Source organism: Onychomys torridus, chromosome 23 (genome assembly GCF_903995425.1).
Source record: "Onychomys torridus chromosome 23, mOncTor1.1, whole genome shotgun sequence".
Lineage (NCBI taxonomy): Eukaryota > Metazoa > Chordata > Mammalia > Rodentia > Cricetidae > Onychomys > Onychomys torridus.
In genome coordinates this window covers 3,944,541-3,971,304 of record NC_050465.1, presented here as the reverse complement: position 1 = coordinate 3,971,304, position 26,764 = coordinate 3,944,541, and the positions used below count along the sequence as shown (strand labels likewise).

The following is a 26,764-nucleotide window of genomic DNA, read 5'->3' as shown; positions in this document are numbered from 1 at the left end:
ATAGAGTAATGCAGCCTAGACTGAGCCAAACACAAGACTTGAACTTGAAATCGTCCTGCCTCAGCCTCCCAAGTAGATGGGCTGGCTCACTGGACTGTACCACCAGGTCTGGTGGTTACTTACTATTTTATTATAATATGTGCTGCCATACTAAACATTGGCATGTCATTTCTTACAATCACAGCAGGAATTTGATCTGTCTTTGCCTCTTCATTGTGAAGTCACCAGGAGCTTGGGCCCCCACAACGGCCCCACAAGGCACTTGAATGGGAAAACTCCATAAATATTTGTTATTATCGTTCAGTTAACTATTATTTTTTTAAATTTAAACTCCATTTCAATAGCTTCCCTCATACCACTGATATCACACCAAACGTTTATCTTGTGCCATGGGGCTACTCTTTTCTGTCTACTTTCCTACATATGGTAATAAATGTGCATTTTTTTCCTAGGATGTAAGAAGATGGCTCTACACAAATTGGTATGGTCAGTGAGTGCTTGTCGGAGCTGCCTGCCATCCTTGGAGCCTGATACCTGCACATGTCTGAGTCATTCCCTTCCTGCCTCTCGGAGGGCTGAGTTCAGTGCAGACTCATCACGGATTGGTTAGTGTCTCTTGCTTTTCTGTGGAATCCCATCTAGTCAGTCCCCAGTATTCTAAGACCATCCCTGGACACATTTGCGATGCAGCTAATGAAGCCACCATTGTGGGTGCATAAGCTTTTCACTAAATATGTGGCTGGTCTCACACAGGAGTGACATCCTGAGGCCATCTGCTCAGGGATCAATCTCCAGACAGCTTAGCACTCATTAGAAACGGGGTGTGAGGGACAGAACACAATAGGGCCTCCCTGCTCTTAGACTCCTAGCCAGGGATCACTGAAAGGAGGTTAAGCCAGGGATGTTGGAAGGGGTGCCTCAGGAGAAGGTGATAAGAACCATCACACTGAAGCCCTGAGAAAGGTGACAGGTGGGGGGGGGGTGTAATGACTCCTCCAGAAGACACTGACATAAGCTGAACTGCACACCTCCATCAACACAGGTGCAGCTCTTCGTTACCTGTATCTCTTTAACAGGAAAGCTCCAGCACAGCCCTGATTCCCTCGGTTCCTAACCACAGGGCAGATGACAGGTGGTTCGGATGAGGTCCTTCCATGCAGGCAGCTGCTATGACGGCTCACAGCACAAAGATTCTGAGACCTCGGACAACCCCACGCAGTGGCAATGGCTGCTGGTGGCCCCTGTTCTAATCACGGTGATCGGACAGGAAGCAAGTTCAGGGAGGGAAGATTCACTCTGACTTGTGGTTTGAAGGAACACAGTTCCGGTCATCATGGTAGGGAAGGCATGACAGTGTGAGCAGCCAGTAGCTGGAACTGCCGGGTGGCTTGCTCACGTCTCAGAGGACCAAAAAGAGGAAGGTGGGAATGAGTATAAAAGGGAGGAAGAGTAAGAACTGGAACCAGAAACAGAGCTGAGACCTGCCCCCAAGGACTCGCTTCTTTTAGCCAGGCCTTACTAAACGTTCCGCAGGTTCCCAAAACAGCACCCCCATCTGGAGACTGAGCGTTCAAACGTGCGCTTGTGGAGGACAGTTCACATTTAAACCACAGTTTCTGCAGATTTACTTGGTCAGTTTCCCCTGAGCTGTCTGGTATTCTGCTGGCATCTGCCCATGCTCACAGTGTGTGTAATCTTGGAAACATTGCAGGGGACAGGCTAGTTTCTGAGACTGACTATCAAGTGCGGTGCCATTTACTCACTGTTGGCTCCTTGGCTCCGGATGTCATTTTTAGCATGTGGTTGCTTAGGCAACACTACCTCAACATCTTCTAACCTCTGATTTACTTTTCACAAGAAATTTGCGACTATGTTACATGCTGTAGGGCTAAGTGTTCCTAATTTATCTGTCTCCTATATCACAATGATTTGGGAGCATTGGCAGATAGCTACTTGGCCATTTCTCACTTTTCAGATGATCCAAAGGCATGCATTAAAATGGTCATGAAAACAGCTCTGCCTCTTCTAGAAGCTTCTGAATATTCTACCTCTGGTGTCCTTACACTAAAGAGCCATCAGGAACGTTATTCTTGAAACAGATGAATTGACTCAGGTTGTGGCCAAGGAATACTTGGTGTCCCTTGAAAACTAGCTAGCCTCAGAACTAACATTCAGAAGGAAACTCCACCATAACTGGCCATCAGAACCAGATCAGCAATTTGCATGTTATGGATTTGTCCCATCATTCATCAACATTCTAAGGCAAACTTTAAATTACAACAGCTATATGGGTTGTGACCAAATCTGTAAGTTGTGAACCAGTTAGGCAGATGATGTACTAATCCTTGAGGCACAATGGTACCATCAAGGAGGCGCCTCACAGCTAAGATAGTTCTGTTTGATCTAGATGCCACTTCAAGGGACTTTCTCACTTCTGGGAAACTTACCACACATAAACAATGTGGGGCTTAGACCCGATGAAGCTCCACAAACCCATGGAAGCAAGCCTGTGTGAGCGGCCTCATAAGCAGCTTGGCAAGTGTTTCCCAGTAGAAGCCAAGACCAAACTGTGCCAGAAACAATCTCTGATATCTATGCCTTCCAAGTTCAGGATGAATGACACCCCTGGGACCTTTAACTTTTGGATTATACATCTGAGATATTACGGGTTGTTGTGTATGTTATGCATTGTCTTATATAAGTTTATCTTATTTATTTATTGGTTTTTCAAAACAGGGTTTCTCTGTATAGCTTTGTGGCTTTCCTGGAACTCACTCTGTACCCCAGGCTGGCCTCAAACTCACAGAGATTCATCTGCCTCTGCCTTCTGAGTGCTAAAATTAAAGGTGTGCGCGACTACCGCCTGGCTTATAGTTTTGTTGTTGTTGTTTTTGTAGTTCGTCTTATTAAAAAAAAACACACACACACACAAGGAACCTTGGAGGTGACTTGCACTACAGTCTTTGTGCTAACACAGGCAATGTGCCTGGATTTGGAATCACCTACACTACACCTCTTGGGGTGTCTGTGAGAGATGTAACAGGGAAAGAAGACCCACTCTGAACATGGGCAGCACTAGTTCTTCATGGGTTGGGGTATTTGGCTGAATAAAAAAGGGAAAGAGAAAAAAGGAAGATGAGCAGCAACATTCACCTCTCTGCTTCCTGAACCCAGACACATTGTGACCACCTGCCTTCCACCCCCACGACTTCCCACCATGATAGACTGTACCCTCAAACCAGGAGCCAAAACAAACCCATCCTTCCTCTTGCTGCCTTTGTTAGGTGTTTTGCCACAACAATAAGAAAAACAGTCAGTTCAGTTGCTCTCTGGGGAACTATGACTCCACGTTAAGCATAGCCCGGATTTAATGGAACTGGTCACATTGCTTGTCTGTGGTGTCAAATCACCCAAAGAATGGCCTATAGAGCACCTGTTTTTTGTTTTGTTTTTTTTTAATATGGTCCCTTTAAGGCCCCCAACCACCAAAGACTATCGGGCTCCCAACAGCCTCTAATCACAGCTCCTCAAGGTAGATGTTACCTCTGCTCACACTCTTCCTGCCTGCCTGAAGCAGGCACAGCTCAGAGTGGAAGCCCATGAATGTGTGACACAGACATACCCAAACATGGCGACCAGGAGGTTGACCAGTAGGATGTTGGTGGAGAGCATGTAGATGCACACCAGAGGGATGGTGATCCACTCAGGGAAGCGGGGCAGGTTGTTCTCATCCAGCTCCACACACAGAGGCTTGGACTCATTGCCCGAAAAGGTGCAGTGGGAAAAGTCATATGTAGTACCTGTGGACACAAAACCAGGAGGCCAGTGAGGCCTCTGTAGAGAAGCAAGGACCATGGCAGGCCAGGGGATGTGAGATCAGAGAATCACTTGATGCCTTGGGTACAATCGTCAGAACCCCATGCCCACCAGAAAGCTTACTGAGCAGCCACTGGAAAATCTAGACTTCATTAAGACCCAGATCAAAGGAAGAGGGTGTCCTAGTTAGCCTCAGTGGTCAACTTGGCACGGCCTAGAGTCATCTGAGGGAGTCTCAATAGAGGGGTTGCCTAGATCAGTATGACCAGGTCTATATGAGATTGTCTTAATTGATGATTGATGTGGGAGGACCCAGCCCACTGTGGGAAGTGCCATCTCTAAGCAGCTGGAAGGAGGGTAGAGGTACAACATAGGATGTATTAGAAGGCGAGCTAAGCATTATCCAGCCAAACAGCTAGCAATCAGCACTCCTCTGTGGGTCCTACCTCCAGGTTCCTGCCTCAAGCTACTGTCCTGACTTCCCTCGGTGATGAATTATGAGCTGAAAGTGTTGCCTTTGGTCAGCATGTCTTACCATAGCAACAGAAACTAAAAAAGGGAGTGTGGCCTTGTTCTGAGCTCCAAGAAGCATCCTCAGTCAGTCTGAAGGTTCAGCCTGCACAAAGCCCCAAAAGGAGGTAGGCAAGATGCAAGGAGGCCAGAATTTGAATTGGATCACCCAGAAACAGCTTCCCACAGAGAAACCATCTCAGAAAGGACAGAAGGATAAGTGACAGCTGCGTGAGCAAATGGGAGGGGACAGGTACCCAAACCAGTGGGGGCAGCACACTACAAGGCCCTGTGGTCATAAGACAGAGGTTAGGAGAGGAAACTGAGCAGCGCAGCATTGCCAGATCGCTGTGCTCATAACAGAAGCCATGGGCGCTGTTAGAGGACTATAACAGAGAGCAATTCTTTACCAAAGGCTGCAGCACACAGCTAAAAGACCCAGAGGACCCAAGGAGAGCTTGAGTAGATGCCTGAGCACTGGCAATAAGAACTCTCTACATGGGGTTGCTGTGGGGTTGTGAAAATCAACTGAGCCAGCATCTAGGAGCAGTGTCAGGCAGGTGTTGGGAGTTAATCTTGATTGACAGTTTGATGGGATTTGGAGTCACCTAGGAGATGTGACTCTGGGCATGTCCACGAAGGTGTTTCCAGAGATTTCAACCCTCAGTATGGGCAGTTCCTTCCCATGGGCTGGGGTCCTGGGCTGAATAAAAAGGAGGGCAAAGAGCTGAGCATCAGCAGTTCGTTCTCTCTCTCTCTCTCAGCCTTACTCCACAACCTGCTGGAGAGTTGGCAAATGATGGAAGAAACTTCAACCAAAGACACTAACGTCCATCTTCTACATGCTTGTGAGGGATAAATGGGAACCTGGATATTGTGACGTATAGGGAGGTACAGTCGACAACATTCCTGTCTGAACCAGCAAAGACTATCCCACTCTACCCTGCTAACTGAGAAATGTGATGATTTTTAAAAACTTGAGCATGTGGCTTGCCTAGCATGCATGAAGCCCTGGGTTCAACCCTCAGCATGACAATAACCAGGCATGGTGGCACACATGTCTATATTTTCAGCAGGAGTGGGAGGATCAGGAATTCAAGGTCATCCTTGACTACATAAGAAATTCAAGGCCAGCCTGGGCTAGAGACCTTGTCTCAAAAATACTGATAAAGAAATAAAAAGACGTAAAGACTGAACTGAGAAGGAGCAAAGAAAAGAGGGGATAGGATCAGGGATGGGTCCAGGATGTCAGCACCATCACCGCCAGCTCTACCTTTGCCCACACAGAGCCGGGCTTACCATCCACGTCACTGGGCACCTGGCCAAACATGGCTAGGTAGGGCTCATAGATGACAGAGCGGAAGATCCACCTCCAGCGCTGTTCGTTCTGCCTAAGGATCCCCTGCCTGGCCACACCGAAGGCCACCATCCACACAGCAAAGAGAAACAGGAAGAAGAACACGTCGATCAGCTGTGGAGGGAGGAGATCAGAACAGTTACAACTATGCCTGAGGAGGCTGGTTACGAAGCCTGGCCATTCCCAGCCAGCCACAGAGACGGGCAGAGAGAAGTTCAAGGACCTGGAGAGTTTAAGCCATCAAGCTGCCTGGCCACTTCTTTATTTATCTCATACCAATTGATTGACTTAACTGTGAGGGTTAAGACCCTGGCGCATGCCAGGCAAGTACTCTACCACTGAGCTACATTCCCAACCCTCAGCCACTAATTTAAAAATAGAATATCACCTTTAGGTTTGCAGATGTCTCCTGAATGAAACCCAAACCCTGCACTATTGCTTTCTGAGCCCCAAAAGCTCATACACAGCAGCTTTGTGAGTGAGGGCCCAGCTCAAAAACCAGAGGGCCTCTGCCTGGGATGAGCTGGCTCCAGCCACACCCGGCAACGCTTGCATTTTTTTCAACCCCCAAATTATTTTTACAGAATTACTTTTTCGGAAAACAAAGCAGCCCTTATGAGACAAGAACAATTTTTTTTTTTCTGCTGTGTTTTGCACACACAGCTTGACATCATGGTGACTGGATGCCTGAGAGGTGCTTGGAGTTAAAACCACACACTCTGCCTCAGCATTGGGAAGGGGTGTCCACATGAGCTCATCCAGTGACCCATCTGATTTCCAGACAGAACCAGCCCCGGAGAGCAACAGCCCCAGCCTGCCATGTTCTCATGGTGTGTATGTAGCACAAGCCTGGTGGGGCCTTTCTCCCACATTGGCATCACAGGGTGTGGGATTTAGGATCCTATCATCTGTAGGCATCTGGCTTACCATTTGTCTCGAGAGAAACGTGTTCATCTCCTGGAACTAGAGCAAGCCCATCTATTCAAAATGGCACAAAAGCCCCTCCCTGCATATACTCTGAGAGAGCTCTTCAGACTCGAATGGAATGGGAGATGCTGTAAAGTGTGAACTCTCAGGAAACCCCAGTGACTTGCTGGCACTGTTGGTTCTTTACAGTCCCCTTTCCTAAAATCTCCCCTGGAAGTGGCCTCTGGTAAAAACAGTAAAACCAAACCAACCAAACAACCAAACAAACAAAAACCCCACAAGCTATGCCATGAACAAAATCCTCCCGTCAGCCATGGACTCTGAGCAGAGCAAGAAGAGGACACATGCTGGTGTTGCTGGCTCCTACCATTCGCTGTAGCATTATAATCTTGGGTCCTAAGTTGCGGCTAACAGTGAAAATGTGGATGAGCCTTAGGATGAATATAATGTAATCCAGACAGAAAATGACTCGCCCGGAGTACAGAGAGCTGGTATTTGAAGAGTGGAGCCTGTGGAGAGGAAAAGAGGATGTGTGGGACACGACACAGCATTTCAGTTTACCATGGTGTGTATGTGTGCGCGCATCCTGGTGTGCACACCCCGTGTCTCACTCCATTGCTTTCTGTCTCGACTTTTGAGACAGGGGGGTGTCACACTGAACCCGGAGCTCACCGATTCAGCCAATGAGCTCCCACACCTGCCTATCTTGCCCCAGCCTGGGTTCAGGTTTCAGACGGGTCCTGTCATCCTCAGCTTTGACACGGGTTCTGTGGGTCTGAACACAGTCCTCACACTTGAATGGTGGGCACTTTTCTGACTGAGCCATCTCCCCAGCTCAGTTTTGGGCCTTTGGTCATCACTTGAAATTTGGTTGTCTTTTCACACACTCTGGCTGTGAGGTGGGAAGGATGCTGGCCAAAGTCACATGCGCCTTAAATTAAGTGGGCCAAAATGGATCAACATTGGAAGACACTCAACATCCCCAGAACCTTCTCCTTGGATTCTAATTGTGCCCCTCAAAGCCTATTTGAAAAACAAAAAGGGAAATTGTGAAGAACCCAGGGTGGGGAGGAAGGAGTAATTTATATTGGCCAAGTTGTGTCTGCACAGGGCTGGGGCAATGGCCTCTTGTGGTCACCTCTGGTGGGGCATGAAGTGATTGGCCCATCCATGGACCTGAGATGTTCAAGATTTTTTTTCCATTTTTTGTGCCCAAATGCCCAAAGGTAGGAAGGTAGAAGGAGCTGCTTACCGGAAAACGATACCCGCTATGAAGTAGAAGATGCCCAGTGTGTCCATAACGTTCCACAGGTCGGTAAAATAATTCACTCCACTCATGTACCACTGTGACAAGAAAGGGGCAAAGAATGGGCAGCTTGGACACCAGTCCTGCAGACTTGGAAATGTCCACTCAGCTCCTCCCAGGGCACTTTCGAGACTGTTGGTGTCACATGAGACACAAACCCTACCAGAATCCCATTGTTCCAAGGGCACCGGAAAGAGAGCCACTCTCTTACACATGTGCAACTATCAGAGTCGAGAGAAGGGGTTGTGTTCTCCCGTTCTCTCGAAATGAAGCCACAGAGAACGAGAGTGATCTGTGTGAGAAAACATGAAACAGCCGGGTAACTATGGACAGCAGTGTAGACTGTGCACTGCACAATTTCCAACTGTCGTCCCGACTGCCATCGCCACAGATTTGTGTATCTACTGTAAAAATAGAGAGAGAGAGCTTGTGCACACAGTAGGACAACTTGATTAGTGAAACCCTTTTAAAGTATGTACAGGGAGGAAAGATTATTAACCGGACTCCACAAACTAGGTTTGAAGAACTCCAGCCTAGCTGTGCAGTCCTTCCATTTGCCTACCTGTTCAGAATCTGGCTACTGGGAGCCCGAGGGCCAGATCCTGGGACAGCTCAAAACAGGGGTGGTACTGATTCCCATAAAAAACGGATTTTTGTGACTTCCCATGAACTCACCCACCCAAGTCTATCTGGAACTTGGATATCCTATTCTCCTACTTTATTTCAGATCCCAAGGCCTAGACAAGGTGGCTAAGGTGCCTGTCCTGGGAGTAGTGGGCTTCTCAGGTCCATCAATATTCTGCACTCTGGAATGCAGAGGGAGGTAGGGCATCAAGCGTGAGTGGGCAAAGGAGGAGAGCATCCTTTGCCAGATCATGATGGAATGGTGAAGCCCCACCCCAGGTCTGGGTAGCCTGGGTCAGACCATGTTCCACCGTGGCTCCCCACTGGTTCAAAGGTTAGGACCCTGGGAAGGACACAGGCGCATCCATATATCTGTGCAGTGCTGATCCCCAGGGCACCAACAGCCATTTGCTACTCCATGCCTGCTAAGATGAGAGTGGTTGGCACAGGCCCTGCCCACCTGTTCTCCTTTCCTCCCTGCTGAGAGTCTGATACATACCGATCATTACTATCCCAGCTGTTCTCACCTGAAGGACTCGCCCGACCTTATTACAGGAATAATAGATGATCCCTGGGCCACTAGAACACCACTACAGGGGGAAAAGATTTCGGTTCTTAAATGAAAAGAAGCCTCTTGTCTAAGGGGGAAAGTGCAAGGCTAAGCTGTGTTCATGAAATGCCAGGATGTGTTCATCATCTTCTTTCACCGTGATGGCCTCAGAACTAAAGAAACTTTTGGAGAAGGCAGGGTGGAACATACCACATTTTAAACAGACATTCACTGAATCTGCTTAGCTCTGCTAGGAGTGAGTTACATGGGTTTGCATTGTTGACTGTCTAGGTTAGAAATCCCGATTAGCTGTGAGGATCCTTCCCTGGGCAAGGGACATCACCTGTCACCAGAGAGCATTGGGTTTCTGAGCCCCAGGTACAATTTAAAACAGATAATGTCCTGTTTAGGAGTTTTTCCCTAACAACTGTGAATCTTGTCTGGTAAAAATGCACAGGCCTGCTGAGCATTTCGTTGAAAGAAACTAAACCCAGTTTAGTAATCTAGAGATGGTTCCGCAGAAATGAAGGGAAACGGCGCTCTCTAGTGACAGATTCCTGAAAGATAAAACTTTACAGCAGCAGTCTGCAGACTTGCTCATTCCAAGAAAAGGCCACCAGGGTTGGGTTCTCTGCTCAAAAGGGAGTGAGGACAGGTTCCCTCTGTCTATCTTCTCATCTCTGGCTTCAGTAGCCATGACTATGGTGACCCTCAGGAGCGACTTATGAGCACCCAGCTTGTCCCTTCCTGTATTAACACAACATTCTCAGCTTCAGATAATGTACAGCAAATGGAACTCTGAAGTAGATCTCCCTCGCGTGATGCTGTTCTGCGGACCACCAGAGCATGTGTCTGGACCTGGGAGCTCAGAGAACTCCCAGATGGGGTCAGTATAAGAGAAGACAACCCGATCTATGTTTCTGCTTCTCTCAGGAGTTTCTTCAGTAGGAAATACACCCAAAGGAAGGGAAGAAACCAAATTACTACACATCACTTACTGCCTATTAGCAACTCCAGCTGGGTTTTTCCTCTCTTCCCTCCCCTCCCCACCCAGTCCTCATGACTTAATCCCCTATCAGCTCTGAGTCCACTGACCCTCGAACCCAAGCGGTTCTCCTCTGAATGCTGAGTGTCCCCTCACTCTGATTATCACACAGAATATGTCAGCCCCACTCTGCTAGTGACTCATCATAAGCCAGAAAGAGAATTGGGGAGTAAAGACTGGCCGCAGAGACAGAGGCTATACGGAAGTGCTGTGGGCTGAGTTATACCTCCAGACTGAAGTCCTCAACCCTCTACCTGGGAACGTGACCTTGTTTGGAAATCAGGTCACTGCAGATGGAACTGGACAGGTCAAGATGGAGTCCTGATCCAACATGACTGTTGTCCCCAGGAAGTGGAGAAATTAGGACACACCTGCACATAGGGAGGGCACCATATGGATCTGAAGCCAGGGGTCAAAGTCGCATCTACAGGGCACAGAATGGCAAAGATGGCCAGAAAACTTCCAGGAGCCAGGGGATAGAACCAAATAGTTTCCTTCATAGAACTAAATGGGGCCAGCCCAACCTACACCCTCATCTTGGTCTTTAGCCCTCCAGAACTAGAGGCAGTCCACTATTACTATTATTAAGCCATCTCCTTTGTCTTGGGGCTTTCTTCCTCCACCTCTACTGACACCCCACCACCTTCCACACCGCTTACCTACTAGTCAAGAAGACAGGTACATATGAGCACCGGTGTCAGGACCCCCCTATCCCCCACATCCATAATCACTAATCAATCAAGACATGCCCGTGCTGAGAACAGACAAGTCCTCAGAATCCCTCGCGACCCAGGAGTCCTGAAGACTGCACATGAAGATCTATCCGAGAGCTGTCATGACAACATAAGCCAACTTAGTGTTCTTAGACTAGTCAGGGCCCACAAGGGTGTGAGCAGCATTGCTGCCCTTTCCAATCTCTTCCACCACCAGGCCTTTGTAAACTGTATTTTATGGTTCAGGTCCAGAAGAGACAAACAGGATGACAGCAGAATCTGAAAGAACTTCCTGAGACCAATTTTCATCATGGGTCAGGACAGTGCCATCTTCACTATCCACATGAATTTCTTCAACATCTACTACCTCACTAAGTACCTGCTCCATGAGGCCTGGGGTAGAGTGTGCATTCAATGGCAGAGCAAGGATCCCCAAACCTGCATATTCCAAGAAACTGCACACAAGGACCAGAAAGAACCCATGGGGATTATTATAAGACTTGATGTGCTGGGAGTTAGGGGGCTTTAGATGGACAGGCCCCCCAGGTCCCGTCGTGTGGCAAGCTGTCCCTAGTGATGGTGGTGAAGGTGGGTATACAGAAGGCTCCAGATGATGGAGGAGTTCAGTCCAAGGTCTTTCAACCACACTCTTCCTCTGTCCTAGGTGATTTCTGTTGCTCTGATACAAACACTAACCAAAAGCAACTTGGGGAAGAAAGGATTTGTTTGACTTCTTCCAGGTCACACTGAATTGGTGAGCGAAACTGGAGCAGGAACACAGGGGAACATCACTTGCTCACAAGCTCATGCCCAATTGGCTTTCTTATATAGCCCAGGACCACCTGCCTAGGGATGGTGCTGCCCACAGTGGGCTGGGTCCTCTCCATCAATTAGCTATCAAGACAATCCCCCACAGACATATTCCCATGCCAAGCTTATCTAGCTGACTCCTCAGTTGAGGTTCTCTTCTGATGCCTGCAGGCTGTGTCAAGCTGGCAATTAAAGCTAAGAAAAGCATCTTCCTTGGCTGAGCCATGCCTGTCAGTTAACATTCGTTAGGGAACGTGGCATGAATTTAATGCTAAGAGATCTCACTGGGGTGCTGAGAATTTGAAAATCACCTTCAGGTCCATAGACCCGGCAGGAATCTACTTGCGGCATAATGACTGCGTTTGTACTCCAGAAACAGCTCCAATTGCTCTTGGTGCCGGGAAGCTGCTACCCACTGCCGGCACCTTGGGGAAGTGCCCAGCGTTGTAACTGTTTCCTCCAAATGGAAACACCCTCTCCTCCAAATTGAAACATTCTCTCTTGGCTGTGGCAACAAGGCTCAGAGGACTCAGAAAGTTACAGGACTCACAGGCACCTCCCCAAGGTTACATGTAAACAGTTACAGTTGCTGGGGCAGGAGATTCTGGCGGAACCATTTGTCCCCAGATTAGGCTTTGAGTTCCTGAGATGCAGCTGTCACATGTCTGGGTAGACTTTTGATGATGTAGCTGCCTTCAAGTCCCCCACTCTCTTGTCAGTTACCCCCCCCCCCATAAGGTCACTGGTTCCGTATATTAGACTCATGTGGAGTCATCTCTCTGGTGTGTCGTCAGTGTCCTGTCTGGCGCGAACAGACATTTATTCACTCTCCTGGGGAAGAGCAATGCGTCTCTTGCCTACCTGCCTCACTTCATCACAAAAGAGGACGAAGACCAGGGCATAGAGGATGAGCTCGGGGGTGTGCGGCACCGAGTGGAAGTCCATGAGCAGCACATAGGCAAACAGCAGGAGGAAGGCGATGTAGAAGACCACGTTCCAGGAGAAGACCACGAAGGGCGACGTGAAGAAGGCCACGTAGTACCAGAGCAGCTTCTTGTGCTTGTCAATGGGCTTCTTCCTGGAGCAAGCCAGAGGCAAGCCAGAGTCACCAGCCACACACACTCACACACACTGATACACACCAGCACAATCACACACACACTCATACATTCATACACACTGATACTGTCACACACAATCACTCACACATGCACAAACACACATACTTACATACACAGATACACATGCACACTCACACGAACTCAGACACACACACACACACACACACACACACACACACACACACACACACATACATACAGGAAGGGCTATGGCTTACTTCCCACCACAGACAAGGAATAGACAGGGCAAAACTAGATCCTAAGGCTGGTCCAGCCAAGACACGACCCTTGTTTTTTGTTTTTGTTTTTTGTAATCAGAGAATCCAAATTCAGCCTCAGGCACTGAAGACAGCCTCAGGCCCACCTGCTTGAAATCCAACCCAGAGAAAGCCAGGAAGATGCCGGACCAAGCACACAGACGCCACAATGGATGTTCTAAGTTCTAGGCTTACCACCAATTACATAGATGCTCAAACACACACACCACACGGATGCTCACACACATGATTAGATGCCCCAGTCCACACCTAAATGATACAAGGCCACAGCCCACCAGGGGGATGACAAATAGACACAGGATGATCTTCCAGTTCTTTGTGTCTCGGGAAATCTCTCCATACCATTGCTTAGAAAGAAAATTCTAGAAGGAAACAGAGACAGAGAACACAGTCCTTGTTGATATAAGTATATGAGGAACAGGACACAGTGGTTCTTCCCAGCCCTGCACACTCCCGAAATAGTTAACCTCTGCATTAATGTCTTTAATTTCTCAGATGTTGTCTGGATTCTAAGGCGTGATAAAACAACTTGAAATCCTGTTTGATTTTCAACTCTTTTTTCTAAGTTCAATTCAACGATCTTTACAAAGGGGAGTTGCGTCAGGCGGTGGTGGCACACGCCTTTAATCCCAGCACTCGGGAGGCAGAGGCAGGAGGATCTTTGTGAGTTCGAGGCCAGCCTGGGCTACCAAGTGAGTTCCAGGAAAGGTGCAAAGCTACACAGAGAAACCCTGTCTCGAAAAACCAAAAAAAAAAAAAAAAAAAAAACCTTAAAAGAAGGGTGGGGGGGTGTTACATGACCGAAAATTCACTAAACTATGCATTTTTAACTACAATAATTCTTATTTGTGTAAGCTTAAACAAGTATGGGTCTTCAGTGATGCTAAGTTCAAAGGCAGGGCCAATGCAGTCTGTGCAGCCCCCAGGGGTTGGTTCCTGGGTGGAAGCAGACAGATGTTTTCATTCTGAAGCTAAAAGGAAGTCAGGAAAGGAGTGGCTGATAAAGTCGAGATGGAATGCATGGAGACCCTCCCCTTATTCACTGTGCCAGCCCCGGAAGGTGGGGGCAGGAAGGGCTTCCCTGACGGTGGAAACTGGAAACATCATTTTGCCACCAAAAGCTAAACAGGGACAGGGGACCTGACCACATCAAAGAAACCCACAGCTGTAAAGCAAAGCAAGCGAGCCAGGCCAGGCTTGGCATGTAAGAGGGCAGGACAAGGAAAGCAGGAACCACTCATTGCCACCAAGAGGGCTGGAACTGGTGAGCTGTGGACTTAGCCACACATCTGCTCTTCTATTGGGTGGGGGACAAGTGCTTCTCTTGTGTGCCCTGCATGTCCTCTTGGGGCTACTCCATAGATATGTGCTTGACTGAGGAGGGGCAAGCTAGACCCCAGAAAAAGCACCCAGCAAGCAGCATATTGCAGTTGTAAACACCCTGGGACCTGCAGCAGGCTCTACAGGGGACCCAGAGGCTCCCATGAGCTCCAAGGGCCACCTTCCTTCTTAACACATCATGTCTGCTTCTTCCTCCCCCAACTCACTGCCTGCTAATCACTTCCAGCTCACCTCCAGAGTGAACCGATTACACTAAAAGCCTTGTCTGGGGTCTGTCTGTTTGCCAACCACCTGGTATAATGCAAGCAGGAGGCAATCCACAGAGGATTAAATCCCAGCACTACTACCTCCTAGCAAGCAAGCATGGGAAATATTCCAGAACCTCTCCAAGCCCTGAATCATCAAAATAAAACGAATTACATCCACCTCTGCAAGCAAGGCGTAGATGAAACATGTAACAAGCAATGGCCCTTCCCTCTCTCCCTATCTGATGAGATCTACAACAGCCTAGTGCAACTGTGGGCACAGTTAAGCGGCCGCCTGATTAACTCGCTTCAGGACCAGCTTCGTCCGTCTCATGATTTCTCCATCACTCATCGTGAGGGTGGTGGTAGCGGCCGACACAGCTGACCTCTCCTTTCACACAGAACTTCATGGCATCACCATAGTAACTCTCTGGCAACCACAGCGCTGCTCTTTGAATAAGAAAATCCCCCACAGGCTCATGGGCTTGAACACCTCGTCCCCAGCTGGTGATGCTGTTTGGGGGAGATTCTTGGGTCTGGCTGGTGGAAGTGGACCAATGAGGGTGGGCCTTGCAGAGTTATAGCCTAAGCCGGGTCCCAGTCCCACTCTTTGCTTTCCAGTCCACTGGGACTAAAGTGCCACCACCGTGAACTCTGCTGCATTGGTTGAAACTATGAGCCAGACAGGTCTCTTCTTGTTTAAGTCTCCTCTGCCATTTACTTTGTCACAGAAAAATACCTAATATACACAACTCTGCCCATTTCACAGATTAAAAACTGAGGCCCATCATCTCACATCTGCTTTAACGGACCAAGGCCTAGGTGGGGGACCCAGAGACAGCTCATCATTGTAATTTTGCTTTGTGGAAGCCTGAAGAATTCTTTCTCCTTGCCATGTGTCTCATTTCTGTGGCTGTGATAGAAATCACCTGACAATAAAAAAAACCACTGTTTTTAAGCCGGGCAGTGGTGGCACACACCTTTAATCCCAGCACTCAGGAGGCAGAGCCAGGTGGATCTCTGTGAGTTCAAGGTCAGCCTGGTCTACAAAACAAGATTCAGGACAGGCACCAAAACTACACAGAGAAACCCTGTCTTGAAAATAACAACAACAAAAACCACCATTTTTATCTTAGAGACAGGCTTTATCTTAGCTCACAGTCCATCATTTGAGGGATATTAAGGCAAGAGCTTGAGGCACAATCACATCCACAATCAAAAGCAGAGAGAAAGTAATGTGTACTTCATATTCAGCTAGCCTTCTCTACTCTTCTACAGTCCAGGATCCAAACCTAGGGAATAGTACCACCCATAGTGGGCCAGGTCTTCCCACATCAGCCCAGCAATCAAGGCAACGGCTGGCCAACCTGATCTAGACAATCCCTTCCTGAGACTCTTTCTGGGTGATTCTCCAGTATGTCAAGTTGACAGTTAAATCTAGGCATCACACTGTGGCTTGGGTCTTAGATATCTCCGAAGGTCCGTCCCTAAAGGCATAGTTTCCAGTGTGACATTTGCGAAGGTGGTACAGTCTTTAAGAGGATGGGACTAGGGGAAGATCTTAGGCCATTGGGGGACCCTCAAAGGGACTTTGGTTCTTCCTCTCCCCCACCCTCCTTTGCTTCCTAGCTGTCATGAGGTGCTCTGGCCATAACGCCCTGCCTCATCATGCACCGAGAAGCAATGGACACAACCATCGATGAGCTAAAACCTCTAGACACTGTAAGCCAAAACAAACCTCTCCTCTTTTTAAGACGAGTACCTCAGGCATTTTGCTACAGTGGTGGAAAGTTGACTGACACACGCCTGTACCATCTTTGAGGTGAGGCTTTTCACAAATGCAAATGTGTCATCATCCTTCATTGTCATCCAGGCACTCCCTCAATGGGTTTTACACAGGTTGAGAAAAAGCAGACTATCAATGTCATTTCCTTTTCTTTTCTTTTCTTTTTTTTTTTCCTAAACAGGGTTTCTCTGTGTAGCTTTGCACCTTTCCTGGAACTCACTCTGTAGCCCAGGCTGGCCTCGAACTCACAGAGATCCTCCTGCCTCTGCCTCCCAAGTGCTAGGATTAAAAAAACGTATGCCGCCATCACCCGGCTTCAAAGTCATTTTCTTAATGCTACTAGTAGCGTGTGACATCAGTCCCACTCCTGGGTACACTTTTCAGGGTCTGGGTCTTGCTTACCTGGACCCCAGGCTGAGCGATGAAATGCTGGTCTGTAGCCTCCACCGCCAGCTCCAGACAGTTGCTCCCACCCCAGGCTTCACAGGAGTAGACCAGTAGCTGCTCTGCCAAGTCTTCGTCATTGCTGTAACACTCAGTGAACAACTCTGCATCATCATGGAGGGGAGGGCTGGCTCAGCTGGTAGACATGGAACCTAGCCTGCCTACTGTCCCTCCCCACCCCCACCCCCGTCAAAACCTGAGCAGATGGGGCTTGAGGATCCAGGCATAGAGAAAGCTGTCCAAATGTGACCTTTACTACAGAGATGCTTTCTTAGACACAACATAGTTGTCAGGGCTCTTTAATGCAGAGGGTATTGATACATGCTTATGGAATTGAGATGCCTTCAACACCTAGAGAGTGCCCTCTCTCATGGGATTCTGTCTGGACACAGGCAGAAGGACCTTCTCTCTGGGAAAGGACTCAGGACCCTCTACCCCTCCTTATCTAAAACAGCCCCTCCCCTTCCCAAGCCTTCTGAGGGAGATCTCTTGGCAAACGCTATGGGACACTCACCCACTGCTCGGGTCTCATACTCATTGGCCAGTTCCTCTGATTCTCCGGCAGCGTTGATATCATTCTTGACTTTAGCCAGGGTCTTCAGAAGCTTGCTGGCCCCCAAGGCTGCCAGAGTACAGCCTTTGGTCTTTTGGAGGGGGGCAGAGATGGGGAAATGTTAGTTCATTCATAATCTCTTGAAGCAGTAACATCGACATTAATTTTTGAAAAGTACAGGCAAGCAGGAAATGGCAAAGTCAACTACTCATTGTGATTCAAAGTCATGTCTGTAATGTGCTTGGGACAGACTCGGACCTCAGCAAACTATTCCTAGTCTTGTAGGTGGAATCAGCATATAAAAAGAAAATCCCTGGATAAATATTGACAGGCATTGTCTCTGATGGCAGGAAGCCTGGTTAACCCATCATCTCCATGTTATCCTGCTGTAACAGCCAGGATACAGAGAGAGGGAATGAGGACATTGAAGACCTGAGCCATGTAACCAAAGGCTGTGTCTGAATTCAGCAGTCAAGGGCTGAAGTAGAGACAGAAGCACAGGTGTCCATATTTATAGAAATAGTGATGTACCAAACCATAAAAAAATTCTCAATAACTACTTCAAAGCACAATTTTTATAGGTCCTACCTCCTGGTTCATAACAGAATATAGCTAGAGATCATTGTTTTTATTTTAATCTTATTATTACTTAGTACTGAGGATCAAACCTTGTGCACGTGAGGTAAGGGCTTAGAAATTAATTTCTTAAGTTAAATTTCAAAGTTTCTTATACTTGGAAAAAATGCAGTCACCTGGGGAGCAGGAGTGTACTGGAGGACCCCCACCTGACTCCTTTTTGAGGACCACCCATCCTAGGCACACCTCCAAGGACATGCAACCAGAGGCATAGCCATGGACCTGTGCCCAGAACCCCCAAATTCTAAAGTAGGCATGTGAGTGTAGGTTAGACCAGACCCCCTATAATACAGCATGAATTTGGCACCGATTTAGTGTGGGCCTGGACATTTACCTGCTCCCAAATGACCTTGGAGAGTTCCTTTTTGTTCTGAAGGATGGCCCAGATGAAGAGAGCTTGCAGGGGGTGCCGGGTGGTGAGAGATGCATCCTGAGAGGGATCAGAACATCGGGTCACCACATGCAAATGTAACCCACTTTAGGTACACTATTCTAACAATGAAATGGGATGGTCAGAAAGATGAGAAACAGGCCCTCTGTTTGGAGGGCTCCGGGGCTTAGGGCTGAGGCTGTTTTGGCAGCCCAGTGCTGTGCTTCTCAGTGTTCACTGCAGCTCAGCAGGTGGTGTGACTGGACACAAAATCTTTCATGGAGCAGAAAAGACAAAGTGCAACTGTATGAGAAGGTATGAAGGGGAAAATGTGCTGAGAGCAATTTAAAGACTAAATGACTTTGGATACGCCATGGAGAAAGCAATTCGTCTCCATTCTATAGATCAGTTCCTTACCTAGAGGGAAAACGTGGTCAGATTAAATCTAACTTTCCTGTGGCTTACATCCAATTGTCACCGCATAAAATGTGCTTATTTCTTCAGATTGTCATTCGAAGATTGGAGGTCTGGCTCATATTTAAGATTCTGTATCTTCCAAGGAATGTTTTCAGGTGGAAAGTGGCTATGTGTCCCCCTTCAGCTTCCCTGTTGACTTGACTAAACTCTAAACTGTACATATGAGGCCCAGTTATGTGCTGTGTTCCAAAAATTTTAACATAATGTCAATGTCAATCAGAAGATCTACACTTTCAATTCAACCACACACTGAACTCTTTCTCTCTCTCTCTCTCTCTCTCTCTCTCTCTCTCTCTCTCTCTCTCTCACACACACACACACACACACACACACTGAACTCACACACACACACACTGAACTCACACACACACACACAGAACACACACACACTGAACTCACACACACTGAACACACACACACACACACACACACACACACACACACACACACACTTAAAAATCTCCGAGTTACAAATGATAATGATCTAATTGGGGTTTCCCCAGCAGCAATCCTGAGATAAGAATTTAAGGAAGGTGTTTCAGAGACTGAAGAAATGAAGTCAGAAAAGAGACCAATAGAAGGCACATGACCAAGCAGGCTGCCATGAAGCTCACTTCACTGTGCCCCTGAATCATCTCCTTTAGATGAGGGGCCATTGGGGTATTCAGTAGCCCTGGACTCTGATCAGAGCAAATGCTGGTCATAGCTGCTGGTGCTGTTGTGTGGAACTGGACCTGCCTGTACTCAAAAGGAACCGCAGGGCATTCACATCTGCTCTGATGGAAATAATCCGCTACTCCATTTATGCATAGAACTACTGGAAGTCCTTCATTCTTTCACCTGGGCAGCAGTGAGCTATTTTTGTAAACAGGCTGAAACACAAGCAGGAAGCCATCTGTTTGTCCCTGTTCTCCATCAAATAGTCTTAGAAAGTGTGTCACACGCGTCTTGTGATCTAGAAATGATGTAACTAAACAGAACCAGGGGCAAGAGCGAGACATCAGAAAACTTACCAGTGACTTTATTCTTTAGGAAAGATGGTAGAGAAAATGCATATCACCCTTCTAGCTGCTTTATGGCAATCAGGAAGAGAACAGGGAAGGTGGAGGCAGAGAACTGAATTCTGGGAACAGAAATATGAGAGCAGGGAACTGAATTCAGACAGACAGCTCCACCGTTACGTACATGGAGTTCTACATCCAAGTCCTCCCTGCTGCTTCTATCTGCCTTCCAGAAGCTTCTACGGAAGTTTGCCACCAGCTTCCAGACAAAGGTGAGGAGTGCGTCGTTGTAGGAGTTCTTGGCGATCTGCAGGTTGCGGTACACCAGGGTACTGAAGTGGGTGGAGAAGAGCTCCGTGAGGACATCGTTGGTGAGAAACTTCTTCAGGTTCAGGCCATTTTCCAGGAAGAGGCGGACGAACTTGGGCCTGTCCTTTATGAGGGCCGTGAACATGACTTCCTGAAGGTCAGCCGACTAAAGAGAAAGAGCGGGAGAGAGCGCGTACCATAAGACCAATAAAGTCCTAATGGCTCCAGCTTCCCTCTCCATCCTGCTTTGACAATAAAATTCATCTTTTCAGCATCCTGGTGGGAAAACAGCAAGGCGGAGCCTTTGAATGCGGAGAGAGCATGCCCACTTAGCATGACATGGGCCAGGAGCTGACACTGGCACTTGGCATTAAAAGCATCAGGGAGCAGAAGACAACATCAGGAGTCTACAGTGGACACTGACTGTGAACATGTGCCAGTGCTGCCCGCCCACTCTGTGGATCCTGCTGCCCTCTCTAGGTGAACTCTGACCTTCTCTACAGTGCCAGAGTTCTCAAACGCTATTGCCAAAATGGAACCCATCAAGTCACATTCTGTCTAGTAACTGTCTGGGGTGTGACACAGCAGTGAGTCACTGGAGTCTGTGTCAATACTTTCTGAGCATCTGGTAAAAAATATCCTACAGAGCTTTTCCAAGAATCTCCCTTCCCCCCTCCCCCCTCCCCCCTCCCGTATTTATTTTTAGACAGGGTCTTAACTTGGCAGCCCAGGCTGACCCAAAACTCACTACATAATCCATGATGGCTTTGGTTCATAGCAATCCTCCTGCATCAGCCTCCCAAATGCTGAGATGACAGGCAGGAGCCATGATGCCTAGCCTTCCTAAAAGTCTAAAGAAAGATCAATGCTCATTTCAGCCACAATCCAGTAGGTGCACACTGTGTCAGCTCTTAGGTGTTTTATAGGATTGCCATGATATTTATTATAAGTCAGTTTCATTGCCAACATTCACAGATCCAAAGGCTCATCAAGATTCTATGTCTAGCATTAAAAGGGGAAGGTACAGAGTCTGACAACATGGAAACCTCCAGCAGAAGCCTATGGCATCTATTCTCAGGAATCCAGGTCCCCTGGTGACCAGACTCCATGACTCCACCCTGACAGCAGCCTACTTCACTCCTCAGTTCCTTATCTGGCCCTCATTTTAATGGCAGCATTGGTTGGTGGTTTTGTGTCTGCCTGATGTTGTTTTTGGGGACTCACATTTTGCCTAGGGGAAATTGTTAAGGGTTCCTTGGGTCCCCAACTCTTTAGATCTCTTTGGGATCAGCAGGGCAGAGCTCACCTGGGGAGCACGGCATCTTCTCTGCTGTCCTCAAAGCATGTGTCCATCAGACCTACTACCTTGCATTTCATTCTAAGCATGTGTGTGTCTTCCCACTGGCCCCACACAGGACAGCACGGGGCAGTGGTTCTCAAACATGGGGACCTGCTATAACAAACTGCAGACTGCTGGCCATCAACCTTGTTTCCAACTCAGCAAGCTTGAGTTAGAAACACTCCAGCATGCCTTTAATCCCAGCACTTGGGAGGCAGAGGCAAGCAGATCTCTGTGAGTTCGAGGCCAGCCTGGGCTACAAAGTGAGTTCCAGGACAGCCAGGGCTGTTATACAAAGAAACCCTGTCTCAAGAAAAGAAAGAAAGGAAAGAAGGAAGGAAGGAAGAAAGGAAGGAAGGAAGGAAGGAAGGAAGGAAGGAAGGAAGGAAGAGAGAGAGAGAAACACTCCAGCAGTTTACACCACTAGCAAGTTTCTGGGTTATATTGTCACTAGTCCTAGGACCATACTGAGAACCACTTGCATATGGGAAAAGAAAGGCTTTGCAGACAGACACACATCTGTTTCCAAATCTTGATCCTACCATTCTCTAGTTCAAAGCATTGGGACAAGATTTTAAGTGGATACTAGTCTAGAGCTTAGAAGGAGCCAGTGTTCTGGGTCTGTTAGAAACATCATCTGATTTAATCAGTGTAACACACGAGGAAGGTACTCCAGTAATTCCCTGCATTTTGGGGAGGGCCCGACAGAAATTTAACAATAGCTGTCTGAGAGAACACAGACCCTGACATAGTGTCTGCTGATCTTCACGACGCACATACTTCTGCCATGGTGACTTTTCAGCTCCTACTGCGACACTGCTGAATGCAGAACTGGGAACAGACAAGGAGGGTCACACCACCAGATAACAGTACATGGCAGCAACAGAAGCAACCAGAAAACCAATTCCCAAGTGCAGTAAAGTGACTAGGAAGTCATGGGGAGGGAGCGTTGTACACGTGTGGGATGTGGGTACGCGCATGCATACGTGCGCACGTGTGCAGATGTGTGCCTGTTCGTACTCATGCAAGGATCAGAGCAAGACATCACATCTCTTCATCTATTCCTCGCTTCCTTATTGTCCTGAGTCTTGACCTCTTTCTAAACATGAAGCTGTCTCTTCAGCTAGTTTGCCTAGCCAGAGAGCTCTTGTGATCCACCAGTCTCCATCCCTCCATGCAGGCATTACAGACACACAGCCATGCCCAGATTTTTATGTGACCGCTGGAGATTCGAACTCAGGGCTTCATGCTCGCAGAGTGAATGTTCTGACCCACTGAGCTATCTCCACAAAGTCATTCACTTTATTTCTTGCCTTTGATTTTCATAAGATTTATTGAAATTATAAATTTACATAATTTGATTTATTTTTAAATAATGACTATATTCAACAACCAACACCCCCCTCCATCTCTGAAAAATTTAGCAGCTAGTTTTTGTGAGCCAGGATGAGTTGGCTCCAGCATGGCACTCTAAAAGGGAACTGACCCAGCACATAGTTGAGAAACTCGCCGAGGACGCACCGACAGCTACTCCAGCACTCAGACTTAAGCACTATATACTTCATCCTAACCACCTTCAGCTGAGTTAACAAAATTAAATGTATACCATGAATACACGTCTGAGTTTGTTTGTTTACCACCTGACCTTATTTAAACAATGTACACAGAGGGATTCACTTATGAGTCAATTCATTAACGCACTTACAGCTCTACTCACTTTCCATTCACTAAAGCTTTGTGATGTGTAATAGGTTCATTATGGTGCAAAGACCAAACACAGGCACTGTTTGCTAAAGGGATGCATAACTCAAAAATTCATGAGCCAATACACTACTCTCATTAAAATTGATCATATGTTAATGTAAATCAAATCTTGGTCTTTGATGATACAGTGGTATGTATGACGGTGTTTTCTGAAGCTGGCTGCTGAAGATGGAAGTTGAGTTATATAAGCCTTCAAATACATCCATACACACATAAAATCAAATATAACTTCACTGCCCATAACGACTCCAATTAATGGAGAATAGCTGGCCACAAGGATGCACCCATGTAAATCTCTGTTTGATGGTTTAATTCTTCCTTCTGAACAGAGACTACAAGGCTGATTGAACTTTAGATGCATGCAAGTGGTCTCCCATAAATGGGGCTTTAAACATTTACCAAACTGAAAATATATAGAAAAACGATCTGCTGGGAAATAAAGATTTTAACTATACATGCAACTTCCATATTGGAGGCAATCATTTGGCCCAGGGAGTCCATAGTACCTCACTCTAAGACACTGGTGGGGGTGTCTTCAGCAAAGTATTCCACCTTCCCCTCATACCTCCCATCCCTGACAAATCTTTTAGCAGAATTTGGCTGGGTGGGGAGGTGGCAAAATAATGCTGCTGTTTTGAACTTTTTAGTCAAGCCAGATTAATAATCCCACATCTCTACTCCCCATACCTCCACCCATCCACTCCTGAGAGCAGACTCATAGCTCCATACCAGATGATCTCTCATGTTTAGGATAGCTTACATCAGAGTCTTTGGCTATATTATCTGTTTGCAAGAAACCTACTAAGTCAACATCATTATCCCATCCTACAATCAAGGAAAGGGAGGAGGCTGGACACCACTAACATGCTAGAACTAAACTATCAGTCACGAGATTCTAGACTGATGACGTTGTTGGATACGACCACCTACTGTTGAGACCATTGTCCAGGCTAACCCAGGAATAATCTCAGAGGCTTCTGTTACCTCCCATCGGCGGTCATTGGTGAAGATCTCATCACTGGCAAGGTCCAGTTGGTTCCACTCCAGCAAAAGTTTCAGTTGCCCATTCCAATTGTCCTTATCTTGCTCATTAGTGCTGAAGGCTGGAAGTGGGCAGGAAGAAAACCATAGATCAACAGGCCACACATAAGGAAGCCAGGCTATTAATATCCTCCAAATATCAGAGCCACTTGTCAAAGCAGGTCTCTTGGAATCAGAGGACACTATCATCTCCCTCTGTTGTCACTCACTCTTATGCATTGCATATGTCCTGAAGTCTATAATGATCAACCCAGATCATAATATCTTCCTGTTACATATAAATACAGTGTAACTAGGATATATTGACATTTCTCTGTAGATTGAGGCTCCATAAGTATTATATTCCAAAAGTTGTATCTGACTTATCCTATATCTAAATCTACAACATAATTAGTCATGTTAAAACAATGTATTTGTTATGGTTTGAGTGTAAAATATTCCCCCATTGGCTCCTGTGCTTGAATGTCTAGTCTCTAGCTACTGGAACTGTGCTGAGAGGCTGTGGATCCTCTAGGAGTCAGGGCTTAGCTTGAGGAAGTGGGTCCAAGGAAGGCATATCTTAGAGGCCCAACTTCCAACCCAATCTCTTTCTTCCCCTTCTCTCCCTACTCTTTTTCTTCCTATCTATCTATCTATCTATCTATCTATCTATCTATCTATCTATCTATCTACCTATCTATGTTCTATCTCTATCTATCTATCTATCTGTCTGCTGTCTGTCTGTCTATCTATCTATCTATCTATCTATCTATCTATCTATCTATCCTCTCTGTATACTTTGCATTTGTTGGTTAGGTATTTCAATCCAGAAGGCAAGGCTTTGCTATTTACTACAGGTAATCCTACTTTGGTAGAATTCTTTTTTGAGATAGGATCTCACTATGTAGCTCTGGCTTTCCTGAAAGCCAGACCTATGGTCCTATGTAGACCATGCTGGCCACAAACTCACAGAAATCTACCTGCCTCTGCATTCCAGATGCTGGGATTAAAGGCATGTGCCATCATGCCCCTCTCACTTTGATGGAATTCTAAGAGACAGCAAAGACTAAAGAGAATTGTTTTTCCTAGAGGTCAGTCATAAGCTTCAGGAGATGTGTGAACCCCTGAAGTTGAATGCTAAGTTATTTGTGTGGTGTGTGTATGTGGTACATGAGCATGCATGCATGTGAAACATGTGTGCACACACTTCTGGAGGTACAAAGTCTTTATAATATTTTTAAAGGGGTCTGAGATTCCAAAAGTACTTTAAATCACTGCTAGAAACAGCTTTACAGAGTACCTTGGTTACACTTGACCAGAATTTTAGTGACTTAAAATTTTTTATTCTATGAAATACATCCATCTAAGGAAGTTCACCTTCTATAGCAGTCATTCTAGCCTCCAAGGATGTACTCTTAGGAAACTGACTCCACTCACCTTTGTACAGCGCATAGGAAATGGCATTGCTCACAATCTCGTCTCCAGCCTCTTCCATCTTAATAACTGTGAGTAGGTGGGAACACTCAAGAATTTCTTTGAGCTGGTGATATGTCAGGAAGAATATTGTCAGCCAACTGATCTTGAGCATGATGAATATGAACTCTTTAATGTATGTATTATTTCACAATTTCATATATGCATGTATAAACAATACACTTTGATCCTATCCCCCTATTACCTTCTCTCCCTCTCTTATTCTCTCCTCCTCCCTCTAAACCCTTCCTTCTTCCCAACAGGCCTCCCTTCTCCTACTTTGAAATCTCCCTTCCCCGCCTCTCTCTTTCTCTTGTCTTATAAGTAGGTGAATGAAGAAGAGGCAGCAGATGACTGTGGAAATCTAAGTGTGGTTGGCCATAAAGTCTGAAACAGGAGAAAGGAATAGTTTAATGACAAACAAGAAGCAGGAGGACTTGGTGCTAGAGAGATTAATAACTTACATTAATCCCTTTTGAGAGGCAAATACGTTATCCATTATGATTTTCTGTGTTCAAATGTGAAACAGGTTCTTTGAAAAAGTATCTAATTCCAAGGCTCCAGGTACTAGAAAGAATGAACCTTTACCCAAAAGAACTCCTTCTAAGGGAGGATCAGGCCTGCTTTGGTTAGCTTCAGTTTTAGATGATAGTGATTTCCCCAGCAAAATTTAGACCTGGACCTTCTGTGTCTCTGCTGGGAAAGAGCCAGGAGTCTCGGGGCCTTGCTACAGGAAGGTCGAAAGATGTGAACGGAGAAAGTTCTTGCGCCTGGCTATTAGGAGGAAAACTTTTAAGGCCTCTGTTCCTTGGGAAGAGTGATGATGTAGATCTGGGTTCTGAAGATGTACCCAGTGGTGATGGGAGAGATGAACAGGAGCTTCAACAAAATATAAACCATGAGAATTTGGGGGAGAGGAACAGATGAGCACAGCAGGAAAGACCCTTCA

At 46.9% G+C, this 26,764-nt stretch overlaps 1 protein-coding gene across 1 annotated transcript in view; it reads right to left on the bottom strand.

Moving 5' to 3' along the window:
• Nucleotides 1–26,764, bottom strand: part of Trpm8 (transient receptor potential cation channel subfamily M member 8) — a 75,444-nt gene that overhangs the window by 23,372 nt on the left and 25,308 nt on the right. Inside the window, exons 10-21 of the mRNA XM_036173395.1 lie at nucleotides 25,780–25,882; nucleotides 24,307–24,425; nucleotides 20,095–20,385; nucleotides 18,397–18,492; nucleotides 17,388–17,517; nucleotides 16,832–16,977; nucleotides 13,307–13,419; nucleotides 12,520–12,736; nucleotides 7,863–7,954; nucleotides 6,978–7,119; nucleotides 5,626–5,797; nucleotides 3,623–3,800 (exon numbers count right to left, since the gene is read on the bottom strand). Of these exons, the coding sequence (XP_036029288.1) occupies nucleotides 3,623–3,800; nucleotides 5,626–5,797; nucleotides 6,978–7,119; nucleotides 7,863–7,954; nucleotides 12,520–12,736; nucleotides 13,307–13,419; nucleotides 16,832–16,977; nucleotides 17,388–17,517; nucleotides 18,397–18,492; nucleotides 20,095–20,385; nucleotides 24,307–24,425; nucleotides 25,780–25,882 (1,799 nt within the window). The remainder of the gene's footprint in view (nucleotides 1–3,622; nucleotides 3,801–5,625; nucleotides 5,798–6,977; nucleotides 7,120–7,862; nucleotides 7,955–12,519; nucleotides 12,737–13,306; nucleotides 13,420–16,831; nucleotides 16,978–17,387; nucleotides 17,518–18,396; nucleotides 18,493–20,094; nucleotides 20,386–24,306; nucleotides 24,426–25,779; nucleotides 25,883–26,764) is intronic.